We start from the raw sequence: 21,703 nt of genomic DNA, 5'->3' as shown, positions 1-21,703 counted from the left end.
ATTCTAAAAGAATAATAACACAAATCCTTTTTTTTTTTTTTTTGAGACGGAGTCTCACTCTCACCTAGGCTGGAGTGCAGTGGTGCAGTGGCAGGATCTCGGCTCAGCTCACTGCAAGCTCCGCCTCCTGGGTTCACGCCATTCTCCTGCCTCAGCCTCCCAAGTAGCTGGGACTACAGGCGTCCACCACCACACCTGGCTAACTTTTTGTATTTTTAGTACAGACGGGGTTTCACCGTGTTAGCCAGGATGGTCTCCATTTCCTGATCTCGTGATCCGCCCGCCTCGGCCTCCCAAAGTGCTGGAATTACAGGTGTGAGCCACCGCACCCAGCCCAGAATTCCTTTTTTAAAATAACGTATCTTAGGCAGTAATTGATAAATTTTAATTCTAATTAATAAGAATTTGAAAGGAGACAGATTTAAAATGATAAGTCTCAGAATAGTAAACTGCTTGGTGTCCCAGTTTAAACTTTTTTTTTTTTGAGATGGAGCCTCGCCCTGTCGCCCAGGCTAGAGTACAGTGGCGCCATCTCTGCTTTATGCAAGCTCCGCCTCCCAGGTTCACTCCATTCTCCTGCCTCAGCCTCCTGAGTAGCTGGGACTACAGGCACCCGCCACCATGCCCAGCTAATTTTTTGTATTTTTAGTAGAGACGGGGTTTCACCATGTTAGCCGGGTTGGTCTCAATCTCCTGACCTTGTGATCTGCCTGCCTCGGCCTCCCGAAGTGCTGGGATTACAGGCGTGAGCCACTGCGCCTGGCCTTAAACATTCTTAGATAAAGTATTCTTCTATCTTAACTTGCCTGTTTTATAAAGTCTAACAGTGGCACGTAGTTTGAACACAGATTGGCATTTCTGACCACTTACTAAAGTTCCAAATTGGCACTACAGGTTTTCTGCTATTCCAATCTTAAGTCATACTGAGGTGTAAAAATTCGGCTCCGACTAATTAAAATGAATATTGAATTATATTTCATTCAGTAGTTGAGTGCTTCTTCCATCCTGCTCACTAGAGACACAAATATGAGTAAGGCATACCTCTGGCCCTGCCTGTTTATCTTGACATTATTTTTTATACCTCATGTAGTATGGATATACAGTAGTTACTCAATAAATACTTGTTGATTTGAGTGTCCTTGAGAAACTTGTTGGCTGGTGGGAGAGTTTGATGTGTAAAAAGATTTTTTAAAATTACAATGAAAATAAAATATATAAGAAAATAAAATATATAATAGAAGTAATTAAGAGAAATCTTAATCACTAAGAGGAAGGAGTCTCATAGCATCTCCATTGGTTTTTGACTTCTCGTATTTTCTAATTTTAGGAAAGAATATAATCACCCAAAATTCTGAGGAAAAATGAAATGTGCTCGGGTTTAAATAGTTTTCTTATTTTTCTTTTTATCTAGATTCTCAGATGTTGGTTGTTTCTGTGAAACCAGGCAGGAAATTGAATACATTATGTTTTTAAAAATTAAACCTGCTTCTGTTCTGTTTGAGTGGCATTTACTATTTTCTGCATTTCATTCTCTCACCTAATCTCTTCCTTTCTAATCTGCTTACTAAAAATGAAGATTTAACATCAGAAGCCGGGCTCAGTAACTGATCAAAGGGAACTTTAAGATGCAGTCTTGTGGCGCAGTTTGGGCTGCTAACCTGCTATCTAAAGGTGATGCTTCAAATGGCTTTTCTGTGCATGTGCATGGATTTTGTGAATGGTGGAAACTGTCTCTAAACCTGTGTGGTGGTGTGTAGTGTAAAGTGAATTTGTTCTTGATGGGTGCTGTCTCACAAAAGATGGACTTGACAAAAGGACCTTAATTTATAATACCATTCTTTGACAAATGTCTCTGATAACTAAGTTTTTGCTAAATAACATTTAAGATTACCAAAATAACAATACTCCTGGAGTTTCTTAAGAAATTTAAAATAGGTTGATCTTTGAGACAGCTGCTGCAGTCTAGTTCTGATAAAAGGTAAGGGAAGTCATGCTAAATGCTTCTCTGTCTTCATAGGACTTTGATTTTAGCATCCTGTCTTCCATTAAGTTTCCCTACTTTTTACTGGTTCTTGAGTCAAGATTTCCTCTGTTAAACTTTTGCTTCTAATGATTTAGATTACCCATGATTTAGGCCACTACCAAATTAAGGAATCAGTTGTCAGTCTAGTCATCTCAAATCCTATTTGGAACAAGGTGGGATATAAAATTTTAAATGCTACCATCTCTGGTATCTTCTTCCCTTAAATAAGGGTTTCCCCTTTACATATGTTATAAACTATTCTATAATTCCTGTTACATCATGTGTTAACTTGCTGTGATTTCATGTTGAATTAATACAGAGCTAACTAATCTTAATTTTTCATGGGGGATAAGTTTTGTCAGCTTACTGTTTATTATTGTGTCTCTTAATTTTAGATCTTTATAAGAATTATGAAGACCATGATTAAATGTTAACAAATTAAGTATTTGATTTCTACCCTTTGTTTCCTGCCCTCCTTTTTCCTTCTTTCCTTAGTTTGACCATCCAAAGCACACACATACTCACATTCACTCTTTATTATTAGTTTGTATTTATTTGGTCCCTTTTCTCCTTGATGTGAAATAGTCACAGCTAATATTTAGTTTTATTTTTGCTATTTTTAATTCAGTTAAAACTAATATTGATGCAACCAAAACTAAAATAGGAAATTATTGTTTTTGTGCTCATATCTTAATATTTACAGTTTTATCCTTAATAGCAGTTTCCTGAATTGACTAGGGATATTTCAGATTCTTAAAACTTGCCTTTTTTTTTTGACACAGAGTCTTGCTGTGTCCCCCAGGCTGGAGTATAGTGGCTCAATCTCAGCTCACTGCAACCTCTGCCTCCCGGGTTCAAGCAATTCTCCTGCCTCAGCCTCACGAGTAGCTGGGATTATAAGCTTGTGCCACCACACCCGGCTAATTTTTTGTATTTTTAGTACAGAAGGGGTTTCACCATGTCGACCAGGCTGGTCTTGAACTCCTGACCTCAAGTAATTCACCTGCCTTGGCCTCCCAAAATGCTGAAATTACAGGCATGAGCCACCATGCCCAAAAACTTGCCATTTTTGAATGAGACATTTAAGTGGAAAAAAAAGAGGTTCCAGTTAAAGACTATTAGACCACTCAAAACTAACAGTCAGTTGTAAATCTAAGTTTCTAGATGGAGTTCTGAATTAAGACTTATCACAAATTTACTTAGGCATTTTATCATGAAGACTAATTTCTTCCCAGAGGGCCTGTTTTTTTTCAAGAGTCCTGTCACAGATTAGAGCTATTATTTCTTACTGTAGACTAAAACAACCTGGTCCTAGTAATCTTTCATGTCACCGTATTCCAGCTACTTTCATCTACCTGTAGATCTCAAAGCTAAGAAATGGTTGTGGACCAAAAAGTAAACATGCCAGTTGGTAATCCGTGCGCTTACAGGCATGAACTGTTGACTAAGGGTCAGGTTGAAGTTGAAGCCAATGAATTAAAATATTCATCCAGTAATTTACAAAGCAGTTTTATGTCTGTTATCAACAGAACATTTTATAGCCCTGCTAAACATTAAGTGTTGTTTTTATCCTAGTTTACTTACAAAGAAAGGGATTCTCTGAAATTGAAGTTTGCTTAAGATTCTGTAGCTTCTGAATGACATGCGTAGGATTGGGATTTAAGTTATTTTACTCCAAATGCTGTTACTTTTGTTTGTTTGTTTTTTGTTTGTTTGTTTGTTTTTAGATGGAGTCTCACTCTGTCGCTCAGGCTGGAGTGCAGTGGCGCCATCTCGGTCCACTGTACCCTCCGCCCTCCGAGTTCAAGTGATTCTCCTGCCTCAGGCTCCCAAGTAGCTAGGATTACAGGCATCTGCCACCGCGCCTGGCTAATTTTTCGTACTTTTAGTAGAGACAGGGTTTCACCATTTTGGCCAGGCTGGTCTTGAATTCCTGACCTCATGATCCACCCGCTTTGGCCTCCCAAACTGCTGGGATTACAGGTGTGAGCCACTGCGCCTGGCCTTTTTGTTTGTTTTAATCCTGACCTGTCCCTTTGCTTCTTCCAGATTAACTACTTAGTGTTCCAATATATAGACTACTAGAGTCTGTAGACAGACTACCAGAGTAATCTAAAGTACTCCTCCTGGATCGCTAAATGTCCCACTGACCTTATATAAAACACAACAAGTGATTCCCAGGCTTTACCCCATATGTATTGGAGTAGAATCTCCAGAGTGCAACCTACATATCTATGTGTTCTACAGCAGGGGCCCTCAACACCCCAGCCATGGACCACTACTAGTCCATGGCCTGTTAATAGAAACTGGTCCTCATAGCAGGAGGTGAGCATTACTGCCTGAGCTCCGCCTCCTCTCAGATCAGCAGTGGCATTACATTCTCATAGGAGCAAAAACCCTATTGTGAACTGCGTGTGTGAGGGATCTAGTTGTGTGCTCCTTATGAGAATCTAACTAATGCCTGATGATCTGGGGTGGAACAATTTCATCCCCAAAGCATCACCTGGTCCCCATCTGTGGAAAAATAGTCTTCCATGAAACTGGTCCCCAGTGCCAAAAAGGTTGGGGACCGCTGAGGTCGCTCTGATACTCAGTTAAGTTTGGAAGGTATTACCTTTAAAGCATCTAAGACCCTTTGGAAGGAAAGTAATTAATTTAAAAACATTACTATATTTGTGAACATTTTTTATTTTATTAACTTAGGGAAGCAGCTATCTGACAATGCCTTAAAAACAGGTTCCAACTTGATGGAGGAAACTCCAGGGTGATGGCAAGTGACAGGGTCTCGAGCAACCAAAAGGCATTACCTAGAGTGGATGTGCTGAATGAGACACACTGAACTGTCACACCACCTCTTCATAAACATGCAGAACATACTATAACTGCAAGAAAAAAAGTAGTTTTTTTCCCATCCCATTTGAAGGTAAACATGCCAACACAATGCAAAACTGTAAAAAAAAATCAAAGGCAGCTTTTTGTGTCTTTTCCCCTTGATACAGAAAGAACATCTTCAAAGATCAAGTCTTCTTTTTTTTTTTTTTTTTTTTGAGACAGAGTCTCACTCTGTTGCCCAGGCTGTGCAGTGGCATAATCTGGGCTCACTGCAACCTCCGCCTCCCGGGTTCAAGTGATTCTTCTGCCTCAGCCTCCCGAATTGCTGGGACTACAGGGGAGCGCCATCATGCCCAGCTAATTTTTATGTTTTTGGTAGAGACAGGGTTTCACCACGTTGGCCAGGCTGGTCTCAAACTCCTGACTTTGTGATCCGCCTGCCTCGGCCTCCCAAAGTGCTGGTATTACAGATGTGAACCACCGCACTTAGCCAAGATCCAGTCATTTTAAAGACAGCAGAGTTTGATAACCAATCTGATTCTTTGTTTATAGACTATGCTTCAATTAAAAATCATTCACATGATCATTTTAAAACAATTCATTGGCACCTTATGCCCTTATATCTAATTACGGAAAGAAGAATTCTAATAAGTGTAAAGAATTTTTTCAGATATTGCCTCTTAATGTTGGGAAGGAGTTTGGAGCGCATATATGTCCCTTAACAGACCAGAACCCACAGGTCATGTCCCAGTCTACTCCTCTTTTTGTGCTGTCAGAAACATAATATCTCATTAGTTACTTTGGAATTTCAACCCTCTCTCTCGAACCTGTTCCACAATCTGAAATTCTAATAAAAGTCCCACTTCTATTACCTCTGTTAATATTTGTGGTTATTAACTTTCTGTTAAACTAATATATTGCTTTTGTTTTATTTAGTAGCACTTACTCTGCTCTAGAATTTTGCCTGGGACCTTTCTTACGATTAACAAAGGATACATGTGAATATTTATTTTAAAAATGTATATCCTACCTTGTTCCAGGAAAAATTTAACATGACTTCTTAATAAATAAATGAGTTAATTAATAAAAATAGCATAGAAACATAATTATGAGAACTTAAAGTGGTACCATGAAACACACTTTGATAACTAGCCTTTCAGTGTTTATAAATTTGCCTTTGCAGTGCCTCTCACAAAAAAAAGTAGTAGTATCCTTTCTGTAATATTAGTGGTAAAGGTCTAAGATTCAATTCTAGGTTTGCCAAAAATGAATCCTCACATGCCTATCAAGAAATAAGTCACTTTTTCCATAAAATCTCTTCCCTACCTTTTTATTTTGAAATTTTAACACTTCCTTATTAATGTAAAAGGTAGAATAAATCAGAGACCAATATTTGAGCAACATTCTATTTTGTTTTTGTTTATAGAAAAGTGAAAACTAAAATTGAATGAAAACTTGGCTTTAGCCAAATAATCAAGAAAAGTTTTGTGTTACTTTTCCATAATAGCCTTTTTTTTTTCCTGTAATAGCCACTTTTTCTTTCTTTCTTAAGATGGAGTCTCACCCTCTTGCCTAGGCTGGAGTGCAGTGGTGCAATCTCAGCTCACTGCAACCTCCACCTCTCAGGCTCAAGCGATTCTCCCGACTCAGCCTCCCCAGTAGCTGGGATTATAGGCGGATGCTGCTGCACCCAGCTAATTTTTGTATTTTTAGTAGAGATGGGGTTTCACCATGTTGCCCAGGTTGGTCTTGAACTCCTGACCTCAGGTGATCCACCCACCTCAACCTCCCAAAGTGCTGGGATTACTGGCATGAGCCACTGTGCCTGGCCTCAATCTTTTTTTTTTTTTTTTTTAAGAGGAAACTCTTAAATGAAAAGCTCCTACACTATAGGATTTATGAATGACCGCTTGTGTGGTCAGGGTACTTATTTGTCCGCTGATTGTCCAATTTGGAAATTATTCATGCTTTTCTTTCCTGATGGCTGGTTTGTTTATAAGAAACCATTGTTTAAAATTTCATGGAAAATTCTAATAAAAACTGATTAGCTGGAACTACACTGGTTCAAATTCAGCCTTCTTATTTTAAAAATTTTATTTATTTATTTAAGATTTAAGGTCTCACTCTGTCACCCAGGCTGGAGTGCAGTGGCACTATCATGGCTCACTGCAGCCTCGACCTGGGCTCAAGCAGTCCTCCCACCTCAGCCTCTCGAGTAGCTGGGACCACAGACGTGCAACACCACACCCAGCTAATATTTGTATTTTTTTATAGAGATGGCATTTTGAGGCAGGGAGCAGTGGCTCACAAGCCTGTAGTCCCAGCACTTTGGGATGCCGAGGTGGGTGGATCACTTGAGGTCAGGAGTTTGAGAGATGGGGTTTTGCCATGTTGCCCTGGCTGATCTTAAACTCCTGAGTTAAAGCAGTCCACCTGCCTTGGCCTCCCAAAGTGCTGGGAGTACAGGCGTGAGCCACCGCACCCAGCATCAGCCCTCTTATTCTGTCATCCCTTGTCAACCTCTGAGGTGCCTTCAAGGAACCTCTTAAGGTATCCCGGAACACTTTTTCTAAGAGACCTTTTTTTAAGTAATGTGCATTAACCTCTTTTCCAGATAGTGCTGGATACACTAGGAAGAGAAAAGCAAAACGATAGTGCCAGAGGCTAAGGGAACCTGAAAAATCAAATAGTTTTTTTTTTGCTACTTGCTAACAACCTAGTGAAGATTTGGTAGAAGCAGTATTTGGACCTTTTTAAAAATTTTTTTAGTGTCAATGGGTTTACATAATTCATCTATTTCTTATCCCATATTGCCATGGAGCATAGTATAGATCATCTAGACTTAGCTGTATGCAGCTTTTCTACTAGAGTTGTTAGTGTCATCCTCAAGGTAACAGGCACTAATAATTAGAACTCTCCCTCTTCTTTTTTTTGGTATCTCCCTACACTCCTGACTCTTATATAGAACAAAGAACTTTGAGTCTGGCAAGGCTTATAAGACAACATGGGGAGATGGCGGAGAAAACTCACCTTGCAATGTAGTATCTAAACAGCCAGGCCCGGTGACAAATGGTCAGCCTCAGCAACCAACGGCAGGAGCAGCCAGTGGTGGATACATTAAACGGTATGCCAACTCCTCCCGATATTCCTGTACCTTTCTTAATGAATGGTTCACTTAGGAGATGAGTTTAGCAGTACATGACCCCTAACTGATAAATAAAAATTGTGTTTATTCTATTTTTAAAATGCATTTAAAAATCTGCCCACTGACATAATGTGGGTTTTGTTTTGTTTTTTTGTTTGTTGTTTTGTTTTGAGACAGAGTCTTGCTGCATTGCCCAGGCTGGAGTGCAGTGGCGTGATCTCAGCGCACTGCAACCTCCACCTCCCAGGTTCAAGTAATTCTCCTGCCACAGCCTCCTGAGTAGCTGGGACTACAGGCGTGCACCACCACGCCCAGCTAATTTTTGTATTTTTAGTAGAGTCAGGGTTTCACCATTCTGACCAGGCTAGTCTTGGACTCCTGACCTCAGGTGATCCACCTGCCTCGGCCTCCCAAAGTGCTGGGATTACAGGCATGAACTACCACACCTGGCCAGACAAAATATTGACTGTGGTGATTGACCTTGGGTGATGGGATTAACTTTTCTTTATACTTTTCCGTACTTTCCGAATTATTGAACTAGACATACTTTACTTTTGTAGATAGAAAAAAATATGTTTTAAAATGTGTCATCTAGAGCAAGGATCAGCTAGATTCCTATAAGAAGATCTGTAACGAGCCAGAGAGTCAATATTTCAGACTTTTCAGGCCATACAGTCTCTTGCAATTACTCAACTCTGTTGTAGGGTTAAAGCAGGCACAAACAATATGTAAACAAATGTGCATACTGTGTTTGAATAACACTTGATTTACATAATCAGATGCTGATCCAACCTCTCTTTTAGAGCCGTGGTTCTTTAGATAGACTTAACTGTGCATTAGAACCACTTGAGGGGCTTATGAAACCATAGGTTTCTGAGATGCACTTACAGTTTCTGATTTAGTAGGTCTGGAGTGGAGTGTGAGAATTAGCATATTCCCATGTCTAACAGCTTCCCAGGTGATGCTGGGAATTACGCTTTGAGAAACGCTATTTTAGAGTTGTTTCGTTCTTTTCTTACATGGCTTTAAGACACTGTGCTCTCTTTGATGAGTCTTCAGTTTTTATTATAGAATGTTTCCCAAGAATGGTAACCTATATTCCTTTGGATCTTATACTTGCTAAGCGTCATTTTGGTTATACTTTTATGAAAATTAAATCCAGATTTACTCCATTTAAATTCAGAAAAATATATGGAATTAACTCTCTTCTTGTAATAGCATAACTAATGATGCCAGAGAAGATGAAATGGAAGAGAACCTGACTCAAGTGGGTAGTATCCTGGGAAATCTAAAAGACATGGCCTTGAACATAGGCAATGAGATTGATGCTCAAAATCCGCAAATAAAACGAATCACAGACAAGGTAAAAGCTTTTTATTGCCACAAGAAAATGAGACACCCAGTTCAGTGTTTCCGTAATAGACATCTGTGCTAGATGCTGTGGGGGACATGGTAGAAGAAGCTCCTGGACTCATAGGTCTTAGTTCTGATGAGGTGGTGGTTTTTTTTGTTTGTTTGTTTGTTTGTTTTTGAGATGGAGTCTCACTCTGTTGCCAGGCTGGAGTGCAGTGGCACAATCTCAGCTCACTGCAACCTCCGTCTCCCGGGTTCAAGCAATTCTGCTGCCTCGGCCTCCCGAGTCCCTGGGACTACAGGCACACGCCGCCACGCCCAGCTAATTTTTGTATTTTTAGTAAAGACAGGGTTTCGTCATGTTGGCCAGGATGGTCTCAATCTGTTGACCTCATGATCTGCCTGCCTCTGCCTCCCAAAGTGCTGGGATTACAGGCGTGAGCCAACACGCCTGGCGAGGTGGTGGTTCTAACACATAAAACAAGAGCCAAGTCCTCCCCCTCATGGCAGTTGGTGCCTTTTGAAACCAGAGTTTTGGAATGTAGTAGTTTTACTTAAACCTTCACACATGAAGCTTAGTATCTACTTTAGCCTTTGAGTGTGTTTTTTTCTCTCCCAAATGAGTAAGTTTTATTTTGTTAACTAATTTTTTAATTGAGAATGGGGTCTTGCTCTGTCGCCTAGGGTAGTGCAGTGGTACAATCACAGCCCACTGCAGCCTACCTCCCAGGCTAAAGCTAAAGCTTTCCTCCCACATCAGCCTATTTTGTTAACTAAAAATAAATTAAGTTCCTGAATCCTTATCTCATGAAAGAAAATCCGTTCTGCAGAATAGTTCGTATAGAGTGGTCACACGAAATAGAGTCATGTGAGTGAAAGAAAGTTGTGATTCTTTTTTCTTTCCCCCTTAACTTTACATGATACCATGAAAGCGAAATTGTTTTTGGTGTTTCGATGTGTCACATGTAAAAGTCATACCTTGACCAGCTGTAGTAGCTCCACACCTGTAATCTCAACACTTTGAGAGGCCGAGGCAGGAGGATTGCTTGAGCTCAGGAGTTTAAGACCAGAGCAAGACCTAGACTGTACTAAAAACATTTAAAAATTGACTAGGCATGGTGGCATGTGCCTATTGTCCCAGTTACTCTGGAGGCTGAGGAGAAGGATTGCTTGAGTGTAGGAGTTGAAGGCTGCAGTGAGCTGTGATTGCACCATTGCATTCCAGCCTGGGCAACAGAGTGAGACCCTGTCTCAAAAAGAAAGAAAAAAAAGTCATACCTCATTGAAATCTCAGTGAACTTTAAAGTTTAGGGTGAGTTTTTAAGCTTGGCTCTCTGTTAAATCACTTTTGATGGATTTAATTGAAACAGTGGTTCACAAGATGCTTTAAATGCTGCAGTCTGGGTTTAGGCTACATTTACCTGTCATTTTAATTCAGATGTTGGTGTGGATGGTTATAGATTCGTTCCAAAGATCTTTGGAAAGGTTATTTCAGTCTCTCCAGGTTAGACTTAGGGTGTCTGAATCCAGATGAGATTCTGTGACTCAGTTCAGAGGACTCACACAAGGTCCAATCTTTAACACAGAAGAGCACTCTTTCATATTTCATCACATCAAAAAATGCCATTGATTACAGGATGCATCCCAGTTTTAGGCGTGTTAAACTATGAAAAAATGTGTTATAGAATTGATGAAATATTGACAAGGTCTTATATGTTACACCTTTGTCATGTTTATATACCAGGGTTTTTCCAAATGAATTTCATGTTCTGTTACTTCTTGCCCAACATGAGTTTTGTAATGTAACTTCACGTGGTTTCTTGGATTTTCTCACTGTGTCAGTTACTCCAAGTGTAAAATGTTTAATTTTTATTAGAGTTACTTACCTTGTAAAATAAAGCTGATATCTTTCTTGTTTTTCAGGCTGACACCAACAAAGATCGTATTGATATTGCCAATGCCAGAGCAAAGAAACTCATTGACAGCTAAAGCTACTGCTGTTCTTCTTTATCATTTATTCACTTCCGTAGCTCCTCCTTGAAAGTTATTACCTTTTCAGAGTTTAAATTTTCGGTTCCACGCTCTTCTAATTGGGAGATAATATGGAAGAAGGGCCAGAGCAGTCACAGCCCTCCTTCTCTTTTGTTTTCTATTGAGGGCCAACTGCTGCTCGGCCTTCCTTCTAGTATTTTCTTTTTCAATTCATACTCTTAGATTGGTTTTCATATGTCATGTATAATGTTTTCATCCTCCTCATATACTTTAGCAGGTTCTTTTGCTTTCAAGATTTGGAAGCATTGCCAAAGACAGCCATGAAGAAGGAAGCTGTAGAGGTGTTCTTTGTTGTTGTTGTTTATTTTTGCTTTTGTGGTAGAGGGAGGGACACGAGATAAGAGGTTGTTACCTCAGTAAAAACCTTCAGGCCACAAAACAAAAAGTTGCATAGCCACAGCGAAGATATAGTTGAATATAGTTTTTGATTTAAGTTGCGGTTATAGCCAATTTAGGCTAATGCTTGATTTTGGAGCTTTTATACACAAAATTTTTGTTAAGCATCAGTTTTGCAACCTCTGCTCCAAAGAGAAAAATAGAATGAGTTTTCTTTCTTCCTTTTTTTTTTTTTTTCCTGAGTCAGAGTCTCGCTCTGTCACCCAGGCTGGAGTGCAGTGGCGCGATCTGGGCTCACTGCAACCTCAGCCTCCTTGATTCAAGTGATTCTCCTGCCTCAGCCTCCTGAGTAGCTGGGATTACAGGCGCATGCCACCATGCTCAGCTAATTTTTGTATTTTTAGTAGAGACAGGGTTTCACCACGTCAGACTGGTCTTGAACTCCTGACCTCGTGATCCACCCACCTTGACCTCCCAAAGTACTGGGATTACAGGTGTGAGCCACTGTGCCTGGCCAAGTTTTCTTAAAGTGAGCTTAATTTCTGAACTCCTAGTGATTCATATATGTACATAAATCTGTGATCCCATTTCTTATTGCACCATTCAGGAACACTTTGTATAAATGAGTGGCTTTTTATTTCATATTATTAGTAGTATCATGGTTCCATTACAGGCCTATTAACCTCATACATTGTCATTAGTCTTTGAAGAAAAAAATATGTAAATATATATGTGTAACAAGAGAATTTCTCTCTAAAGCAAGGGCTTAAAATTTTTTGGAAAAGTTTGACAAAGTATACCACATGAATTCAGATTTACCTCAATGCTAAGAATTATGTTTAGTTAGGAAAAGGAAAGTCATTTTGATCTCAGGTAGAAAAGTAGATTGCTTTGAGTTTTATGTAGCTTTAGACTTTAAAAAGTTAGAATTTATTCTGTTACTAAAAATTATTTGAAAAAATTATGCCTCTGGTTTAATTGTTGGTGATCACACACTGTCTTTCTCTTACCCTTGTGTATTGAATTATGTCCATAATCAAGTTGATGTGGATCCTGAAAAGTGTTAAGAAAATCTGATTGGTATTTGTCACATTTATTTTAAAATTAGCATCTGAACACTTCAAAGCTGTCAGTGTGAATTGGTTTCACCAATAACCACTGCTTGATCCTTACAATTAAAATTTTTAACTAACTAATGGTATTGTTCTTTCAAATAGGTAACATGTTTCTATGACTGTTATTTGGGGGAAAATAGTTTCATCAGCTCTCATTTAACAAATTAAAGCAAAGATCCATAGAGCACTACAACAGGAAGCTGCCTTTAGCATCTTTCCGGTATTTATTGAAAATATTGATAGGACTTAAACTTACCTTGCTAAAATTTGTTGTGAGGTTCATTTTAATCATTACTAGTCTTACTCACTTGAGCTTAAATACACTAGTGACTGGAAGGGTAATGGTTCTGTGTGAGAACTACAACTCACTGGAGAAGATACAGTTAATGTGGGAGCTTTCAAAGGCTAAAGTGGAAAATATTTAAATAAAGTGAGATGCAACTACACCCTCTATAATAGAAATGTTCCACGTCAAAATGAGCGGTTTGGCAGGTGATGGTAAATGTGTAAAGTAAGAAGGTGTAAAACGGAGGATTGTGCTTTACCTAAATGCATTTCCTAAAACCATTTACCAAAAAAAAATTTTTAGCACTGTTCTGGATAAAGGAAATAGTTCTGAGAATACCAGCATGCTACACTCACAGTATAATTGGTTAGAAGCATGGGCTGAGGCATTATCTGAATTTTCGCTCTAGCCGAAGTGACTGTAAGGTCATTTCTGTGCCTTAATTTGTCAGTAAATGCAGATTAATACAAGCATACCTCAGATACTGAGGGTTCCGTTCTAGACCACTACCATAAAGCTAGTGTTGCAATAAAGTGAGTCACATGAATTTTTGGTTTCCCAGCGCATATTAAAGTTCTGTTTATACTATTCTGTAGTCTATTAAATGTGCAATAGCATTATGTCTTTAAAAAACAAAGTATGTACCTTAATTAAACATACCATGTGCCGGGCATGGTGGCTTATGCCTGTAATCCTAGCACTTTGGGAGGCCAAGGCGGATGGATCACTTTACGTCAGGAGTTTGAGACCAGCCTGGCCAACATGGTAAAACCACGTCTCTACTAAAAATGCAAAAATTAGCTGGGTTTGGTGGCACGTGCCTGTAATTCTTCCACTGAAGTCTCTTTTTTTGTTTGTTTGTTTGTTTTGAGATGAGGTCTCACTCTGTCGCCTAGGCTGGAGTGCATTGGCACGATCTCAGCTCACTGCAACCTCTGCCTCCCAGGTTCAAGCGATTCTCCTGCCTCAGCCTCCTGAGTAGCTGGGATTACAGGCAGGCACCACCATGCCCAGCTCATTTTTGTATTTTTAGTAGAGACAGGGTTTCACCACGTTGATCAGGCTGGTCTCGAACTCCTGACCTTGTGATCCACCTGCCTCGGCCTCCCAAAGTGCTGGGGTTACAGGCATGAGCCACCATACCTGGCCTCCTGCACTGAAGTCTTGAAACGCTCAGTCATCCATGAGGGTTGGAATCAACTTCTTCCAAACCCCTGTTAATGTTGGTATCTTGACCTCCTTTCATGAGTCATGAATGTCCTTAATGGCATCCTTTCCAGAAAGTTTTCAGTTTACTTTGCCCATATCCATGAGAGGAATCACTATGGCATCTCTACCTTTATTCTTAAGCAATAAGACCTGAAAGCTGAAATGACTCTTTTATCCAAGGGCTGTAGAATGGATGTTAGCAAGCATGAAAACAACACAACATTAATCTTGTACATCTTCATCAGAGCTCTTGGGTGACCAGATGCTCTGATGCTCACTATCAATAAGCAGTAAGATTTTGAAAAGAATTTTTTTTTTCTGAGCAGTAGTTCTCAACAGTGGGTTTAAAATATTCGGTAAATCATGCTGTAAATAGATGTGTTATCCAGGTTTCATTGTTCCATTTATAGCGCACAGGTATAGTAGACTCAGCATGATTCTTAAGGCCCCTATATTTTCAAAATGGTAAATAAGCAATGCCTTCAGCTTGAAGTCACCAGCTCTATTAGCCTCTAACAAGAGAGTCAGTCTGTCTTTTCAAACAAGCTAGGCATTGACTTCTCTCTAGCTATGTGAGTCCTAAATGGTGTCATTTTCCAATAGAAGGCAGTTTTATCTACATTGAAAAATCTATTGTTTACTGTAGCCACTGTCATCAATTATCTGGATAATGCTGCAGCTTCTCCATCAGCACTTGCTGTTTCATCTTACACTTTTATGTTAACAGATACAGCTTCTTCCCTTAAACCTCATGAACCATCCTTGGCTAACTTCCAACTTTTCTTCTGCAGTTTTCTCACCTCTCAGCCTTTATAAGCATTGAAGGGAGTTAGGACCTTGTGTTTACTGGAGTAGCACTTTTAACTTCCTTCAAGAACTTTTCCTTTGCATTCACCACTTGGTTAATCGGTGCAAGAGGCCTAGCCTTTGGCCTGTCTTGGCTTTTTTTTTTTTTTTTTTTTTTTTTTTTTGAGACGGAGTCTTGCTCTGTTGCCCAGGCTGGAGTACAGTGGCACCATCTCAGCTCACTGCAACCTCTGTCTCCCGAGTAGCTGGGATTGCAGGTGTGTGCCACCATGTCCAGCTAGTTTCTGTATTTTTAGTAGAGACAGGGTTTCGCCATATTGACCAGGCTAGTTCAAACTCCTGACCTCAGGTGATCTGCCTGCCTTGGCCTCCCGAAGTGCTGGGATTACAGGTGTGAGCCAACACACCCGGCTATGATTCTTCTTTTCACTTGAACTTAGAGGCCATTGCAGGGCTATATATTGGCTTAATTTCAATATTCTGTCTCAGATTAGGGAGGCCCAAGGAGAGGAGAGTGATAAGGAATGGCTACTTGTTAGAGCAGTCAGAACACACATTTATCCATTAAGTTCGCCATCTGATGGCTTAGGCAAGAAGATGAGACCGTTTCTACAAAAAAATTTTAAAATTAGCCAGTTGTGGTGGTGCCTATCTGTAGTCCAGCTACTCAGGAGGCTGAGATGGGATGATCGCTTGAGCCTAGGGGGTTGAGGCTGCAGCGAGCCATGATTGCGCCACTGCACTCCAGCATGGGTGACAGAGCGAGACCCTGTCAAAAAAAGTTTGCCATCTTATATTGGCATGGTTTGTGGCATCCCAAAACAGTTAAAATAGTACCATCAGTGATCACAGATCACCATAACACATATCATAATAATGAGAAAATTTGAAATATTGTGAGAATTTTCAAAATGTGAGACATGAATTGAGCACATGCTGTTGGAAAGACGGCAGTGATAGACTTGCTCGATGTAGGCTGCCACAAACTATCTGTGGAAAAACTTAATGGAGTGCAGTAAAATGATGCTATCTCCTACATAGCATTGTATTGCATAGAGTGGTAACAGGTAAAGCACTTAGAACAGTTCCTGGCTAACGTAAAAGCTTAATAAGTGTTAGCTGCTATTCTCTCCAAAGTGGAGCTCTTTCTGGTCAAGCAGCTCTGTGAATTTGATGAAAGGCAACATAGCCTCTCCCCAGAGAAACAGGCACACAAATGCGAATCATGCATAAATGAGGTTCATAAATGGAGGTCTTGAAAGCCCGTCCATGGAACCCAGGTTAAAACTTTCCCATAGCTTCTGCTATTGAGAAAGAAGAGAGGTGAGGCCATAGAAATTAGACTCCATTTAAATTAGCCCATAAAAGGGCTGTTCATTTAAAGCCCTTTTTGATTTTCTCCCATAACATTGTCTGGAAACTTGATTCACTTTTGAAAGGTAGTAAATGGTTAACACAAGCTCTGGAGTCTGACCACCTGGGATCAAATTTTGGTTCATTCATTTACTTTTAGTTGTGTGGCCTTGAGCATAATACTGACCTGTAACTAAAGAGGTAAACAACTGTATCGCCCACTGAACTTGTTTTTTAACACTAAGCTCCCTCTTCAAGTTTCCAGTCTTATAACCATAATGATCTGTATCCCCTATAGCCATGCCTATTTTTTTTTCCTTCAGTTTTAATTCATCTTTTGTTTCTAGACTTCAACTCTAAATCTTTCCATTTCATGTATGGATTATGAGTCTGTCCTTAACTTAAACATCTATGGCCCAGACATCCTATACTCAGTTGCACTTAGAATTAGCTTTTTAAAGACATACACTATAATCCCAGCTACTTGGGAGGCTGAGTTGGGAGGATCACTTGGGCTCAGGTGTTCAGGACCAGCCTGGGCAACATAGTGCAATTATCTCTCTCTCTCTCTCTCACACACACACACACACACAAATGGCCAAGAGGTAGGTGGAAAAATTCTCAACATTGCTAGTTATCATGGAAATGAAATAAAACCTACAATGAGATGATCTCATTCCAGTTATAATGGCCATTATCAAAAGGGAGAAAATGCTGGCAAGGATGCTGAGAAAAGGGAACTCATTCCCACTTGGTGGCAATGTGAATGAGTACAGCCACTATGGAAAACAATATGGAGACCTCTCAGAAAACTAAAAATAGAACTACCATACTGTCTAGCAATCACACTACTGGGTATTTATTGAAGGGAAAGGAAATCAATATATTAAAGGGATACCTGCACTTCCATGGTTATTGCAGCACTATTCACGATAGCAAAGATAATAGAATCAACCTAAGGGTCCATCAGCAGATGAATGGATAAAGGAAATGTGGTATATATACACAGTGGAATACTATTCAGCCATAAAAAGGAATGAAATCCTATTGTTTGCAGTGACATGAATTCACTGGAGGTGTATCCATGGAACTGGAAGTCATTGTATTAAGTGAAATAATCCAGGCACAGAAAGACAAATACTGCATGTTCTTACTCATGTGAGCTAAAAAATTTATTTCATGGAGGTAGAGAGTAGAATGATAGTTACCAGAGGCTGGGTAGGGGGTGTACAGGGTGGGGCGATGAAGGAAGGTAGGTTAATGGGTAGATACAAACATACAGTTAGATAGAAGGAATAAGTTTTAATGCTTGATAGCATAGTAGGGTGACTATACTTAACAATGTAAATTTCAAAATGGCTAGATTTGAAATGTTCCCAACACAAATAAATGATAAATGTTTGAGATAATGAATAACATAAATATCCTGGCTTGATCATTATACATTCTATGCATGTCTCAGAATATCACAAGTACCCCGTAAATAGGAACAAATATATATATAAAAAAAAAATAGTAAAGTGAAAAAGGAAAACAAAGTAGCTTATCTAAGTGCTATTTTCTTTAGGTCACTCTTACCAAAAGTTTAGGTTATCCCAATTACATTCCTAATCAGATTTTATTTCTCAGATTGATATTCAAGTTTCTCATCTAGTCATTTAAAAGTTTATTTTTTCCATAAAGTAAAAGCAAGTTTATTTAAAAAGTAAAGGAATAAAAGAATGCTACTCCATAGGCAGAGCAACCTATTTACTATTATTTTTTTGGAGCCACAATCTCACTATGTTGCCCAGGCTGACCTCAAACTCCTAGGTTCAAGGGATCCTCCAGCCTCAGGCCTCCTGAATAGCTGGGACTATAGATGCCTGCCTCTGCCTGGCTCCATTTTTTAAATCCTTTTAATGTAGTGTCCACTCCAAGCCTTCTACTTCTGTACAACTTGTAAAATTCTACTTTCGTGCCTTATAGATGAGATAAATGGCATGATTTACCAAGTGCTTACTCTGTCATGGCCACTATGCTAAGTGCTTTTATATAATTTTTTGCAACATACCTGAGAGGTAGGAGCTATTCCCTATATTTACAGGTGAGACGAAATTGCTCAAATTCATAAAGCTAATAAATGACAGACTCTGGATTTAAACCTGGATCTTTCTGACTCCAGGACCCACGATTTTAATATATTACATTGCTTCCAAACCAAGCTATAAAAAATTTGGGCGACTTGGGCCAGATGTGGTGGCTCACACCTGTAATCCCAGCACTTTGGGAGGTAAAGCAGGATTGCTTGAGCCCAGGAGTTTGGGGTCAGCCTGGGGAACACAGGAAGACCCCTGTCTGTCTAAAAAATTAAAAATTAGCTGAGTGTGGTGGCAGATACCTGCAGCTCCAGCTACTCAAGAGGAGTGGGAGGAGATAGCTTGAGCCCAGGAGATCAAGGTGTCCGTGAGCTGTGATCGTGCCACTGCACTTCAGCCTGGGCAATAGAGCAAGACCCTGTCTCAAAAAATATATATAGGCTGGGCGTGGTGACTCATGCCTGTAATCCCAGCACTATGGGAGGCCAAGGCAGGCGGATCACCTGAGGTTGGGAGTCTGAGATGATCCTGGCCAACATGGTGAAACCCCATCTCTACTAAAAATACAAAAATTAGCTGGGCCTGGTGGTGGGTGCCTGTAATCCCAGCTACTCGGGAGGCTGAGGCAGGAGAATCACTAGAACACAGGAGGTGGAGGTTGCAGTGAGCTGAGATTGTGCCACTGCACTCCAACCTGGGCAACACAGAGAGCCTCTGTCTTTAAAAAAAAAAAAAAAGTGACTTAAAAGCCAGGCAGTGGCTCATGCCTGTAATCTCAACACTTTGGGAGGCCAAGATGGGAGGATCACTTGAGCCCAGGAGTTTAAGACTAGCCCAGGCAACATTGCAAGATCTGTCAGAAAAAAAAAAAAAAAAAAATTAGGTGACTTGGGCTAGTGGCCAAATTAGAATCTGGGTCTTAAACCACAAGCCAGTCTACTTGATTAGCTCGTATTTAAATTTAAATCTTGTTTGCTGTAACTTTGGGCATATTACTGTATATAGCCCTTGCCCTCAAAGAGTTAGTCTATCATGAAAGACAAATATAGAATGTGAGAAGTGCTATAGTAACAGATGGGTGAGCAGTTAATTCGACTTAGACGCAGGAAAGAGGCTTAGACATAGAGAATGAGCATATTAAGAGGGCAGGCTGGGCACGTTAGCTCATGCCTGTAATCCCAGCATTTTGGGAGGCAAGGGCAGGTGGATCAACTGAGGTCAGGAGTTTGAGACCAGCCTGACCAATATGGTGAAACCCTGGCTCTACTAAAAATACAAAAATTAGCCAGGAGTGGTGGTGCCTGCCTGTAATCCCAGCTACTCAGAAGGCTGAGGCAGGACAATCATTTGAACCTGGGAGGCGGAGGTTGCAGTGAGCCGAGATTGTGCCATTGTACTCCAGCCTGGGTGACAGAGTGAGCCTCTAGAAAAAAAAAAAAAAAGAGAGAGAATGGGCATTCCCAACTGAGTGAACAATACAGTTGGCCCTAAGTATCCGGGTTCCACTTCTGTGGATTCAACTGCAGATCAGACATATTTGAGGGGGAAAATGCCTCAAAATTCCAAGAAACAAAACCTGAATTTGGCATGCATCAAATACTATGTTGAATCTATGCAAATGAAGTTATGTGTAGGCATATTAGGTATTATAAGTAATCTAGAGATAATTTAAAGTTTCAGGAAGATAATATGTCATTTTATATAAGGGACTTGAGCATCATGAATTTGGTATCCATGGAGGTCTTGAAACCAATCCTCCATGGACACCGAGGGACAAGCTCTATAAAGGGAGTCAGAGGAGAGAGACTGCACCGCGGGTTCAGACAGAATAATCTGATATGGGTGCGCAGGCAAATGAGAGTGAAGAAAGGGAAATAAGTCTGGGTCTAAGTTGTAAAGGGTGGTAGTTGCAGATTCTGATTAGAGTGTGGACTAAGTTCCAATTAACAATTAAATGGGAACATTTAAATTGTTAAATGTGTAAATTCTGGCCAGGCACGGTGGCTCACGCCTGTAATCCCAGCCCTTTGGGAGGCCAAGGTGGTCGGATCACCTGAGGTCAGGAGTTCAAGACTAACCTGGCCAACATGGTGAAACCCCATCTCTACTAAAACAAAACATTAGCAGGGCGTGGTGGCGTAAACCTGTAGTACCGGCTACACAGGAGGCTGAGGCAGGAGAATTGCTTGAACCTGGGAGGCAGAGGTTGCAATGAGCTGAGATTGCGCCGCTGCACTCCAGCCTGGGTGACAGAGTGAGACTCCATCTCAAAAAAAAAAAAAAAAAAAGTATAAGTTCTGATTTATTAGATGAGAAGTACTGATAAAACACTTAGAGAAATGTTAATTGTTCAGTAGATCAATAAGATTAATAAACTAAACATTAAACTTTAGATAAAACAAAACTCCTCAACTGATATGGATAAACTAGTACCCCTGGAGCCCTTTCAAAGTGAGAAACAGAAAATGACATATGGGAGGCTGGGTGTGTTGGCTCCCACCTATAATCCCAGCATTTTGGGAGGCCGAGGTGGGTGGATCACCTGAGGCCAGGAGTTCAAGACCAGTCTGGCCAACATGGTGAAACCCTGTCTCTACTAAAAATACAAAAATGAGCTGGGTGTGGTGGTACATGCCTGTAATCCCAATTACTCAGGAGAATGAGGCATGAGAATTAGTTGAACCTGAGAGGTGGAGGTTGCAGTTGAGCCAAGATCGTGCCACTGTGTTCCAGCCTGGAATGAGATTCTGTCTCAAAAAAGAAAGTAACACACGGGAAAAAGAACACCTAGACCAGATTTACGTCAGAAAGATTTTGTCATAGAGATTAAATAGTAGGTTTGTGTGATCTCTTGACTTAATGGATAAACTAGGTTTAACTATTATTGAGAACTGTTGATATATAGTTAGTAATAGCTTTGTGGCTAAGATAAAATCAGAAAATGACCAAAATGGTAGCTTTCTAAATGTTCATGTTAGTGATAATCTGAAATCCTCTACCTTTGTACCTTCAGATCTTCAGATTCTTTTTTTCTTTTTTTTTGAGACAGAGTCTCACTCTGTTGCCCAGGCTGGAGTGCAATGGCACGATCTCAGCTTGCTGCAACCTCCACCT

The 21,703-nt window shown here is 40.2% G+C and overlaps 1 protein-coding gene across 7 annotated transcripts in view; it reads left to right on the top strand.

The window, feature by feature from the left end:
• The window catches only part of SNAP23 (synaptosome associated protein 23), a 41,824-nt gene extending 28,887 nt beyond the window's left edge, over positions 1-12,937 (top strand). For 6 of the 7 annotated variants that reach the window (XM_009209997.4, XM_009209996.3, XM_017960552.3 and 3 more), the window contains 4 exons: positions 1,412-1,444; positions 7,821-7,979; positions 9,219-9,363; positions 11,277-12,937. In XM_009209997.4, coding sequence (XP_009208261.1) covers positions 1,412-1,444; positions 7,821-7,979; positions 9,219-9,363; positions 11,277-11,342 — 403 coding nt within the window. In that variant the 3' untranslated portion in view covers positions 11,343-12,937. The remainder of the gene's footprint in view (positions 1-1,411; positions 1,445-7,820; positions 7,980-9,218; positions 9,364-11,276) is intronic. The other variant, XM_003900831.4, reaches the window with a different exon arrangement.
• The last annotated feature ends 8,766 nt before the right edge of the window (positions 12,938-21,703 follow it).

This window comes from Papio anubis, chromosome 7 (assembly GCF_008728515.1).
Source record: "Papio anubis isolate 15944 chromosome 7, Panubis1.0, whole genome shotgun sequence".
In the NCBI taxonomy this organism is placed as follows: Eukaryota; Metazoa; Chordata; class Mammalia; order Primates; family Cercopithecidae; genus Papio; species Papio anubis.
The sequence above is the reverse complement of the archived record's forward strand: the minus strand, read 5'-3'. Positions and strand labels throughout refer to the sequence as shown.